The sequence below is a fragment of the Trachypithecus francoisi genome, unplaced genomic scaffold (genome assembly GCF_009764315.1).
Source record: "Trachypithecus francoisi isolate TF-2019V2 unplaced genomic scaffold, Tfra_2.0 Lachesis_group13, whole genome shotgun sequence".
Classification (NCBI taxonomy): Eukaryota; Metazoa; Chordata; class Mammalia; order Primates; family Cercopithecidae; genus Trachypithecus; species Trachypithecus francoisi.
In genome coordinates, this window is record NW_022681458.1 from 68,265,963 (window position 1) to 68,278,847 (window position 12,885).

The 12,885-nt window shown below is 33.6% G+C and overlaps 1 protein-coding gene across 2 annotated transcripts in view; it reads left to right on the plus strand.

The window, feature by feature from the left end:
- The window catches only part of SP3 (Sp3 transcription factor), a 57,142-nt gene extending 47,618 nt beyond the window's left edge, over positions 1-9,524 (plus strand). For both annotated transcript variants that reach the window (XM_033231096.1, XM_033231097.1), the window contains 2 exons: positions 3,892-4,088; positions 5,736-9,524. In XM_033231096.1, the coding sequence (XP_033086987.1) occupies positions 3,892-4,088; positions 5,736-6,052 (514 nt within the window). In that variant the 3' untranslated portion in view covers positions 6,053-9,524. The remainder of the gene's footprint in view (positions 1-3,891; positions 4,089-5,735) is intronic.
- Positions 9,525-12,885: the final 3,361 nt, after the last annotated feature.

Here is a 12,885-nt window from a genome sequence, read left to right on the forward strand (position 1 = left end):
TAATGGAGGCCTTTTGTTTCACTTATTCTTTATTTTAAAATGAAAATGTTTTAATTTATGTTTATTAAACTAAGACATGCTCATAAAAATGCAGAAATATAGGACATTTAAAAACACCAGAATCCCACCCCACTTCAAGATAAGCTAGTAACATGTTTGTATATGTCCTTCAAGATGTTACGTGTATTTTAAAATAGAATCATCATCTTCTCACTGTTTTATATGTCTGTTCTTGTTTTGATAATTTTTGTGACCATATTTTCAAGTCTGTATAGTCTGCATCGTTTTTATGACTGTATAGTATTCTGTTGTATTCTATTGTATGGATGTAGAGTGATTTAACATCTTTTGTTGGGAATTTATTGTTATAATCTTACATGTATGTCTTGCACATTTGTCTGAATATTTTGTTTGTATAAGTTGGCAGAAGTGAAATTGCTGGGTTAAAGGTAATTGTCTGCCAGAAAGGCTAGTTTGTACTCTAACCAGCAGTGTGTGAGAGTATCTAGTTTCCCACATCCTTGCCAACAATGAATTTTACAATTATTTTTAACCTTTGAAAGTCTGACAGATGAAAAATACCTTAATATTGTCTTATTTAGTATATTTTTAAATTACTTGGTGAGGTTGAGCATTTTTGGGGATATTTTGCCATTTTAAAATTTATTTTTTGAATTGTTTCTTTTTTTTTGTGAATCTGTTAATTTATGTAATTGTCATGTGCAAATATTTTTTCCCAGTTTTACATTGCCTTTAACTTTTTCAGTGGTTTACAGAAGGCATTGTTATTACACAAGTAAAGAAACAGTTCCATCACTTACAGCTTGCAAAGCACAAAAATTTTAAGTTGATCAGCCTTTCCTTTATTAGATACCTTGTTACCATGCTATTACAAGTTTTCCATATTCTGAGAGTTATAAAAATGTTCATTTATATTTTTTCTAGAACTTTTGTGACTTCATTCTTCAATAGCTCACTTATTCTAAGCAATAAAAATTGAGATTCCTAAGAAAAGAAACTATATTGTTTCTTAGAGCTTGTTTGAACAAAATTCAGGTAGTATATGTGTGATAGATACACTTGTATAAATGACAGTTTTGTACCTAATTAATAGAAGCATAACATATGTAGTAAATCCAGACTATTCTGAAGTATTCTGCAAGGTGATACAGATAGTAGCTAAAAAAATTTTTTTAGAATTTTTTTTTTTGCAACCTTTTTTTTTTTTCAAAGAATATGGGCAAGGAACTAATTTTATTCATCCTTAGAGAAGTAAATTTTATTTATTTGTTTACCTTTTAAAGTAAGGTGTAAAATATAAAATATTTAAAAATTGTAATTATTTAGCAAATATTTATTGAGCGGAACCGGCTTTCAGAGACTGTTTAAACTAGTGAGAGACAAATAATTGTAAGTAAAATACGTTCTAGAGGCATGATTGTTAAATAGGTTTTGTATGGATTAAACATCAGTCCATATTTTTAAAATTGTGCACAATCTGTTTTCTTTGTCAGCATTTCAGTTTATGTCCTGTTTTTCCCACCCTGAGCAGAAGAGAGTGTATTTACTTAACTTTTCTTAACCCCTCTACCCACAGTTTAACTTCCACTCTATGTTAGCATTATTAAACTATTGGGAACAAGTTTAGACACTCAAGAAATAGAAATGTAAAATTATTAGCTTTTCCTTTATTATAGGCATTAGTGGTGTAGATATTAATCAAGAAGAAAACTTTAAATCTTTTCTTACCTGAAGTTTGTTGAGAAATTCACTTCAGTTCTCTCCCTTCAAGCCTTCATATAACATGCCGTAAATCCACATCTACCATATCTATATCTTATCTTGAATCAAATTTTCTTTTTAAATAGAATTTTGGGCCTGGATGTTGAGCTTTTTCCTTAAATTATATATGTGTGCAACCCTGCCCCTATGTTTTTTCTTTCTTAGATGCCTATCCCATTTTCAAATATTTCTTATCTCCTAATAATTCAGTTAAAAATACCTTCCCTAGCTTCTTGCTTCTTTGAGAACCCAGATTTGTTGCTGTTAATTTGTTAGTCTTGTGCTTTGTTAGTGTTCCCATGCTAAATTTTGCTAAGTTTGTGAAATACACTTCTGAGTTTGTAAAAGCGCGTTGATTGACCTGAGTGGTAGGCTTAGAGGAGAGGCATGAAATAATGAATACACGAGTGAACTGAATTGGGTTCTCTGTGAAATTGCTATGGTGAACACGATACGTAAAATTGGTTTGTACACCAGTAGCCACAAACATTGCTGTTTTTCTTAGGGCTTTTTAAATAATAAAATAAATTTAAAAATCTAAATTAAATGGAATCAATATTGGCTTTGGTTAATGAGACTTTGGCATTGCAAGGGAGCCAGAAAAACCTGTTTCACTCAACTCAGCTCTTTGAAGAGAGTTGTAGAAATTGGGGGTGGACTGGAGCAGAAACTAGAATTGTGTTAGATTATGACATCCTTGCCCTTGAGACAACAGCATGACTCCTCCTTGTCTTTACTTATGCTATTCCTCTGCCTGGAATGCCTTCCCTCCTTTCTATCTAAATCCTACCCACCTCCTCCACGAAGCCTTCTCTAACTACTGGAGCCCACATTGATGTCTCCCTGTTCAGAACACCTATGGCATCTAACAGCCAGCACTGCACCGTTTAGCACTGTTTGTCCTATGGCAATTTCACATGCTACTGAGTGTGAGTACATTAAAATATAAATGTGGGGAAATATGCATTTTTCCAGTAAATTTGAAAAACGATAGGTGTATTGTATACAGGAGGATTTACAGGCTATAGAAAGTTTTACAGGATATGACTAAACTGTGAGACTGGGGGAGGAGGGGAGTTGGGGAGGGGGCTAAATGTACTTTTTAAAAAAAAAACTCAGAAACATTGTAAAGTTTATAAAAATTGTTTTGTCCAAAGTGTCATGTTTTTTAAAAACTAATTTATTCAGTAACTAGCCTAATTTTTTAAAATTTATTTTAAAAGGTTGAGAAATAACATTTTCTGTAGTGTTTAATACTATTCAAATTATCAAATTCTGGGATCAAAAGTTTTCTTCTTGCTTAGGCTAAGATACCTCTGTTCACCCATCTAATCTCGTATCTTCTAAACCCTGTTCTTGGTATTAAATACTGAAATGTAATAAATGTCAAATTTGGTGATGTGGAGAAAACTGTATTTTATCTCTTGTGTCTAATTTTGGCTTTTACATGGTTAATATGAAGGGAATTTTAAATGTAAAGATAATTTTGATTTGTATTTATTTCATCTAATGCTAAGGGAGTTCAGACCATTGCTTTAGCTAGATTTTAAAAAAAGCTTTCTCCAAGCCAGTGTATATTCAGGGTGTGGCCACACAAATATGAATAAATACTCTTAAATCATGTTAAAGTCTGCTAAAGCTTCCTGTATCTTTTAATTGTACCTGTGATCAGTTATACATTCATTCTTTGGTTTAAATATATTTTTGATTATCTGACACCATGACTTTTGAATACAGACCACATTTAGTTTCCTATATAATTAATTGGATAAGGCTTATGCATAGAATTTGAATGGTTCTGCTAGAAGAATAAATAGCTTTATTGTACATTCTTTACATATGAAATGTCCTTTTAATTACATAATTCTTGAGCATATTTACATATGGACAGCAATCACAATTCTGGAGTAAGGTTAATATATAAAATGTATATGCTTGAAATACATAAATTTTCATTTAAACTGATTTTAAATGGTTTTGGTTTCTGATTGACTTCATAATGATAATGTCTTCTATTTAAAATTCAACATGGGGATATATGATATAAATGGTAATGTCCATTTGAATATTTTCATATAAGGTATATATTATTCTGTGTGTGTTTTTTAGAGGTACCAATCTTGGGAAAAAGAAGCAACACATTTGTCACATACCAGGATGTGGTAAAGTCTATGGGAAGACCTCACATCTGAGAGCTCATCTGCGTTGGCATTCTGGAGAACGCCCTTTTGTTTGTAACTGGATGTACTGTGGTAAAAGATTTACTCGAAGTGATGAATTACAGAGGCACAGAAGAACACATACAGGTTACTAATATTTACTTTTAACAGACAAAAATGAATTATAGGGCTACATAACTGCCTTGACATTTTTTTTTTTTTATTATCAGCATTTCTTACTGAACTGAATCTTTAAAATACAATGAGTTACATCCAATTTTTACCTTTAGGAACACCATCTTAACACAGATTCCAAAGAACAAGTCAGTATGGCTTATCTTCTAAAATAAAGTTATTTAAGTAGACTTTGGGTAGCTCTTGTTGACATTATTGAATGCTTTAAGCCACATTTATGCTATTTTTATTCTGTTAACATTTTTAATTAGTTACCAGCTTTTACTCTTCATCTATCCTATTCTTTTCTTTCTCCTTAACACTAACAAAAAATACTCCTGTTTCTTCTGATATATTTGGGCATTTCACCTTCTCTTTTGTTTTTAGTATCTCGGAGGTAAGGGAAAGGTATTTCACTGAGGAATAACTAAGGCAATGTTGATGTGAAGACTTTCTCTCATTATATTATTTTTACATAGTGTTGTGTGGTTGTTAAATGAAATGGACCTATGACTGATCTACACTGAAACCTAACAGTATTAACTTAGAGACTTAGTTTTCTCCTACTACCATGTAAATGATTACAGTGTTCATCAGTCTATGCTCAACACTGGAAAATTGAAAAATACGTATTTACAATCCCTAGAAAGCTTGGAAGAAGCATGGTGAAATGGAGAACAACATGGATTTTGAAGTCGTCTGGATTCCAATCCAAGTTCCCTATTAGGTTAAGCGAATAAACTATCTCTGACATTGCTTCACATCTCCTACTTTGGCCCTTCAGTATTGTATGAAATTACCTATGAGGTCTGTAGTAGTACACAGATGCTCTAATTGTTTTAGTTCCTCTCTCTCATTGGGTAGGTAGAGAGATGAGATGAACCTATATGAAACTGCAACAGACAATTAAAGTAGGTAAGGCTACTGGGCATGCCTGTCCATGCCTGTAATTCCGGCACTTTGGGAGGCCAAGGAAGGCAGATTCCTTGAGCCTCAGGAGTTTGAGACCAGCCTGGACAACATGGTGAAACCCTGTCTCTCCTAAAAAGACAACAAATAGCCAGGTGTGATGGTGTGTGCCTGTAGTCCCAACTACTCAGATTCATTTTTTCTACGGATTACTTATTCTTTTTGGATCTCAAACTTGTCGTGTCATTTCTTTAATCTAGAAATACCCTGTTGCTTTAATTCATATTTAAGAGTTGAAGGTTTAGTATCATGAACATGGCACGTTAGTATTTTAGTTATAGCGTGAAAGAATATACTTTTATTTAGACTTTAAAGTGTGTTATAGATGATTTTTTTTTAGCTGGCATCTTAACACAGGTATTTAAACAGCATAGTTGAGATATTAAAGTCTTATTTGAATATCCATCTATTATATAATACATGTTTGAATTTTGCTATTCATCAAAAAGTAAAGATGAAAGATTTATTTTAAGGAGAAATATTCTCTAAGAGAAATCTGACAGGGGTAGCTTGTAAAATGAATACAGTTTTAATAGACCCCTGCTCCCATTCTTACCTGTCAGCATTGACTGACTTTCTGTTTTAGGGGAAATGGTTGAGCTATTAAAGTTGAATTTTTAAAACCAAGTAACTTAATTTTTTTCCTAACAGGTGAGAAGAAATTCGTTTGTCCAGAATGTTCAAAACGCTTTATGAGAAGTGACCATCTTGCCAAACATATTAAAACACACCAGAATAAAAAAGGTATTCACTCTAGCAGTACAGTGCTGGCATCTGTGGAAGCTGCGCGAGATGATACTTTGATTACTGCAGGAGGAACAACGCTTATCCTTGCAAATATTCAACAAGGTTCTGTTTCAGGGATAGGAACTGTTAATACTTCCGCCACCAGCAATCAAGATATCCTTACCAACACTGAAATACCTTTACAGCTTGTCACAGTTTCTGGAAATGAGACAATGGAGTAAATATTACACAAATACTTATTCATTGTGGTTATTTTTATACAGTAGTGAGAAGAATATTGTTCCTAAGTTCTTAGATATCTTTTTATTGATGTGCAAAAATTTTTGGATTGACAGTAACTTGGTTATACATGACACTGAAATGCCTTACTTTGTATGATATTCCATAGTATATTAAAAATGGTAAAATTGCATGGGTTTTGTAGGTACTTTTGGAATCTAGAAGAAATGAAATTTTACCAAGTTATATAAAGAGAAAATTGAATTTAACAATGCGAATGGTAGTCTAACCAAATGCATCAATCCTGTGTGGTTTAGTGTAAAAATGAGAACATGTTGGTATTTATCTATTGTAAGATAAAAAAGCTGGTGGGTGAAAGAAATCATGTTATGATAAAAAATTTTGTAATTTTCTTGATGACTGGAATTTTTATTATGCATAACTGACAAATCAAGTTTCCAAGCAAATGTTACATAGTGTAGGCTTTACTTAGCTTATCAATTTGTCATTTTGAAGCTAATTATTTTAATTAGGTTAACTATGTACAATATTTTAAGCATTACTCTTGTAAGATTTTGAAAACTACATTTTAACATGGAACTCTAGGGATAGTCACCTTTTAAATCCTGTTGAAAAGCCATGTTTAAGATTTAATTTGCCAAAATAATGTCTTGTTAATATTCTTTCAATAACGAAGTTGGGCAATATAACCAATGTTTGAAAAAGTTTAAAATGTATAAGTTGAGGCATTTGGGTGGTAAGAGAATGTTATAGTGAATTATCCCTTTTCTTGACTATTGGAGGACCAAAAAAATAAGGTGTATTGCGTCTTAGCAGTGATTTTTATCCAATCTTGTTTCCAAAAACCATGTCTCCCAGGGCCTTAAAAGCCATCATGTAAATTACCAGTAAAGTATAACATATGCAAACATAACAAAATCACTTCCATAGTGACGATACTCCAACCATATGGATATTAGTCATAGAAAACTAGAGGTTTTATGGTATTTTTTTAAGTCTTTTTTTTTTTTTGTCTAGGTAGTCAGTCTGCACTTAAATATCAATCATTTTCCTTTTTTGCTTCTTCCCTTAAAATTTATATGTATCCAGTACATTTAATTGAGAAACGTATGTTTTTTATTATGCTGTATTTTCTTTTGATTTTTTAATTATTGTTTATATTTTCAATTTAAAAATGTACAAAATAAAGTTACATTGCTGGTCTTGTAAGAGCTATACAATTTTCCTAAATGTATACCTGTAACTGCAGCAGTTCACCTATTTCAAAAATTTGGAATTGTGTTCATTTGTTATTCTTAAGACCACCTCAAATTTAAAGGCTACCTTATTGTACGTTTAAAGTGTATTATAACAGTGTGGTAGTTAATAAAACACTATTTTTTTTTCTTTTGAGTTTGTTGTATTCCTATGCATTAAAAATATTGCAGTGGTATGGGGTAAGAGTTGGTGGTTTATTTTTCTTCAGCTTGGCTTTTTATTTTTAGATTCTTGATTTTAGACACTGAATTGTAAACAGGCATGTTTATTTGAAGAAGAGATATATGGAGACACTGGTCATTTACTAATTTTTTACTTACAGTAAGTAAGATTGAGCTTATTAAATACAATTTTTGGAAAAAAGTCTTAGTGTTAGCCCACATTGATTCATATCAGTTTTATCAGTACCATTTTGCAGATTTTTTTGTTTCCTGTTTTAAAGCAATGCAGAATATTTTGATTTATCGAAAACCCATATTTACGTTTAAACTCCTGAAAATGATAAGACAAGCGTTGGTAACCATGGCAGGAGTTACTTGAAAAAGTTGTGTTTTGAATTTGCATGTGTTTGATCATGATAAAGGCAGAGTAGGAAGAAAGTAATGTGATTGTATATTCTAGATATTTTAAAGTAAAAATCAAATTTATTAACACATGTATACAGTGGGGGTAAATATGTCCATTTTCTGTTTTCCAGGCCCAGTCTGACTCTGTCTGTAATAGCTGATTGCATTGGAGAACTCTAGACATGCATAAACATGGACAGTTTTTCTAAATGTGAGACTTAAGCTTGTGATGTAAAATAGGAAGTTCTACTTGGAATAATATAAATGAACCACTAGAATTTACAATTATTTTGAAGTTACAGGGATTAGATTTTGAATCTTTAAACTCCTTTAGGTAATTTTTAGAATTTTTAAATTAAGATTAATGTGAAGAGAATGAAGTGAGCAGCAGGTGGTTCATTTGAGCAAACTGCCCATTAAGTCAGATTAAACCATTTGAGTGATAGCAGAGACGTTTTAAGTAAGTAATACTGAATTTTTACAGTAAGTTTATGGTGTATTTTGAATCCATAGGTATTCATGCATATGTTATGAATTCATAGAGAATGAATGCAATGAAGAAAATAAGTAGTCTTGAAAATTATTTAAATTTTTAGATTTTTTTAGTGCCCACTAGGAATATATTAGTGAACTTTGGAACTTTTACCAAAGTTATGTAACCTCGGTGTAGATAATTTTAAATATTTCTATTTTTATATTTTAAAATGTTGAATATACTCTGGAAACATTTGAAGATTTGCTCTGATGTCAACTTTTTCTGGTTATAAAATCTATTAATATTGTATATAAGTATAATATTTCTCAGGGTAGGTATACTCTAATAGGTGTTAATTGCTTTATTTTTGTAAAGGCTAGAGTTAGTGCATATTGAATATATTTATGTACAAATAGTTCCTATTGTAACGTTTAGTGGACTCGATTATCTGTATACCTCAAATTTTAATTTAAGAAAATAATCACTTGAAGAGCATCTAATTTCCTATAGATTGAGGCTTAATTATTGAAAAGTGACTCAACCAAAAAGCACACAACCTTTTAAAGGAGCTACACCTACCACAGAAAGTCAAATGCCCTGTAAATAACTTTGGTCTTTCAAAATAGTGACAATGCTTAAGATACTTAAAAATGCACATAACATATAATCTGAAAGCATGTCAAACATTTCATAGAAAATAGTTCTGAAACAGTATTGTTCATCAGAAATTGCTGGGGAGCATTTTAAAGATTCCATAGGCCTGGTAGCCGCCTCAGCTTACTAAATCAACATCTCTGGGGATGGAGTGTATATGTGTTTTGAAACAGCTGCTCAGGTGGTTCTGTTAAACACTCCTGTGTTACAATCACTTAAAATAGAGCAAGCATCCCCTTAGGCTCTTAATTGTTGTTTAAATTCCAGTACTGCCTACTCGAGATCCAAAAGTTTTGTTTTTTGAAAAATTTGTATTGTGTTCAATATTTGAAATTTGGGGTTGCATAAATGATTATGGAATCACATTTGGTTTTAAAATATATAAACTGACATGTTATGCTACCTGTTAAAGAATTTGGTTTTCAGTTTTAATTATATGAAGCTGGTAACAATCGTTTTCATTGTAAAATAATTATTTTTCACTAAACAGTATGTTTAAAACTTACTGCCATGAATGAGTACTAAGTCTTTTGTTGTCTGACGATAAGCATGAAACAAATTAATTGATATCTTGGGTACAAAATTTGATATTTTGATGAAATCACCTCAATTTTGTTTAGTGTTGAAACAAAAATACATTGACCCTTTGCCTTGTTCAGACAGATTTGCATATGATGTAAATATATATTAGTGGCAGATGCAAAGTACTGTAGAAACCTAAAAGAGGGAGAATTCTGCATGAAGTCTAGGAAACTCAGCAGCAGAAATGGCGTTTGCAAAGGTACAGTGTGGTATGTTGTGTGATGGGGGTTCTTTGTGAGGGACAGAGTGGATAAAATTTTAAGAGGGGCTACCAAATTGCAAAAGAGAAGAATTTATTTTTTTATGAGTGATTCCTAGTTTTTTTGGGATCCTACACCTCCCCAAAAAAATTCAAGTCCAGGGTTTATTGTTTGTTTTTTCCCTATATTTGACAGGGTCTGTCTCTGTCACCCAGGCAGGAGTGCAGTGGTGCAATCATGGCTTACTGCAAGCTCCACTTGCTGGTCTCAAGCAATCCTCCCTACTTCGGCCCCTTAAGTAGCTTGGACCACAGGTGCGCATCACTATGCTCGACTAATTTTAATTTTTTTTTTTAGAGATGGGGTCTCACTATGTTGCCTAGGCTGGTCTTGAATTCCTGGGCTCAAGTGATCCTTCCACTTCTGCCTCCCAAAGTGTTGGGATTACAGGCGTGAGCCACCACGCCTGGCCAAATGTGTGGAGTTTAATACACATAACAAAATCGGAGTCTAAAGGATATACGAGGTTGTTTTTTTCCCTGTTGCTTTTATTTGATGTTATAAAGTCTTTATGATATGAATATGTTTTTAAAACTGTAAAAGCTGTCATGTATATTGTCATGTAATAAGTCATGCCACTTCATTGTGTTAAATACGTTTAGGATACAGTTTTTGATGTTAAGAATGATATCCTGAGAAGGCCTATCTCCTTCAGCCCGTCTCCCCATTTTTCACCTTTTAACTCTTCTAAATCTATTCTAAGACATACTAGATGTGTGATATTGATAGTTTTCTTACCTTCTTAAAACCTGATTTTCATCATTCATGGAGGCTAACCATAGTTACTCCCTCTTCATAGGATTGTTGTATTAAAATATAAGCAATTTAGCATAGTGCCTGACTTATGGTAAAGATTCAAATGGTAACCTTCCAATGCCCTCCTCCCCGCTTAACTCTGCAGATTCCATTTTTCTGTAGTGAAGTGTTTTAGAATTTTCATTGTTTGACTATGGTTCGTGCATTAATTTTTCCAAAATGAGGGGGAGTCTTGTTTCTAATGCAAAAATGTGAAAAGAACAGTTGGGACCTAAATTGATAGTGGATAAAGTGTCTGAAGTGACTGCCCTATCAGAAGAGGATGGAATAAGAAGAAAAGACTGAGGCACATAGATGTGTATTTTCTTGAGGATATTACACCCCCTATGTAAGATTCTATCCTATTTGAACATTTCTAAAAACCAGCCGAAGAATCTTCAGGTTCATTTTGACTGAAAGATAAAATTTAGCATCGAAGTGGTTTTTAAGGTTGGGAAAGGCCATCAGAGAAATGCAGTTATTTCTCCCCACCACCCTTCTACAAAAAAAGTCTAAGCCTCCAATTAATAGACAACAGGGAAATACAGGAAGTGTTGGCTTAGTGACCTTTTAGGATACCCGCCCAACTTACATCCCTTTTCTGAGCATTACTTTCTGCCACCTTCCATGAGGAGCTGTTCAGAAATCAGACAAGGAGTGGACATCTGGTCAAAGTTGAGCCAATTAGATGATTTCTCCTGAGAATTTGGAATTGGAAAACTGATGTCTTGGAAGGTCACATCTGGAACATAATATGGGAGGCAGAGAAAGCAAAGATGACATTCAACCCCAGAAGAAAAAGAAAATGGCTTGCTTGATTCCTGATAATTTGGCAGTGTTTGTTCCAGTGTCTTGCATTTCACTGTCTGCATTTCATCCTCCTGGGGATCCACAAGATAGCCTTAAAACCTTACAGAGAGACCCCCCAACTTAGTTTTTTCTTAAGCAAGTCAGTAGGCTGTTATTTGCTACCAAATAATGCCAACTAAGACAACTGAGATACAGTAGACTTGATCCTATAGAAAAGGGTCTCCAACCCCTGGGCCACAGACCGGTGCTGGTCCCTGGTCTGTGAGGAACCAGGCCATAACAGCAGGAGGTAAGGGAGCATTCCTGCCTGAGCTATGCCTCCTGTCAAATCAGCCACAACATTAGATTCTCATAGGAGTGCAAACCCCTTTGTGAACCCCACATGCGAGGGATCTAGGTAGTGCCCTCCTTAAGAGAATCTAATGCCTGATGATCTGAGAGCAGTTTCATCCTACAACCATCCCCGCCCCCCCCATCCTCCATCCATGAAAAAATTGTCTTCCACGAAACTAGTTCCTGGTGCCGAAAAGGTTGGGGACTGCCATTCTGAGAAATAGCAACAAAAAGTCACGTTTATTGCCTGCCAAGTGAGTCAGGTTTAGATGAGGCAGAACTTAGTATAGAGCTGGGATGAATCAGACAGGGTGGGCCTTGAAACACTGGTAGAATGTGTCCAAGAAAACTGATTAAAAGGCTGAGAAGTCCCTCTACAGTTTCAGGACACCCTCTTAACAGATGGTTGTATCTTTATCTGTGGTTGGTCTTGTGGAATATTGACCTTCTGCCAGCATTAGCCTATGTGTCTATCTCACACCACATCGTGTATATTTTCATTGTGTATTTGGACTCAGAATAAATTTGGGCCTTTTAATTATGGTATACCCAATTACTTAGTCCTACTCACACCCTGATCCTTTAAAAATTCTTGATTGTGTTAACTGCATTTTTCTCAAGTTTACTCCTTGTAACTCTGTGTGGTTTTTTAAATCTTTATTCATTTAGTAAAATTGAAACCTTTCATAGCACAATATAGTGATTAAGTGCATAGGCTTGGGACTTAAACACACGTGGGCTTGCTTGTCTCCCAGTTCTGCTGCTTACCACCTATGTGACCTTTCACTCTTTATCTTTCCACTCAGCCTGTTCTCTCACTATAAAGTGAGACTGATGCCAGCATCATCTTCACAGAGTGATTATGGAGATAAATAAGTTAATGCATGTAAACCACTTTCCATAATGCCTGGCACATACTATATTATGTATTAGTAAATGTAAGCACTGAAAAAATCACTATTCTTCCTACACTTGAAAATAATTGTCTTCATAGTGTATTAATGAGTTAATTCACCTTGATCCATCTAGTTGTCAGCCCGTATTAACTGCTAGTATTTGTATTGTGCCTTTATTATGAAACA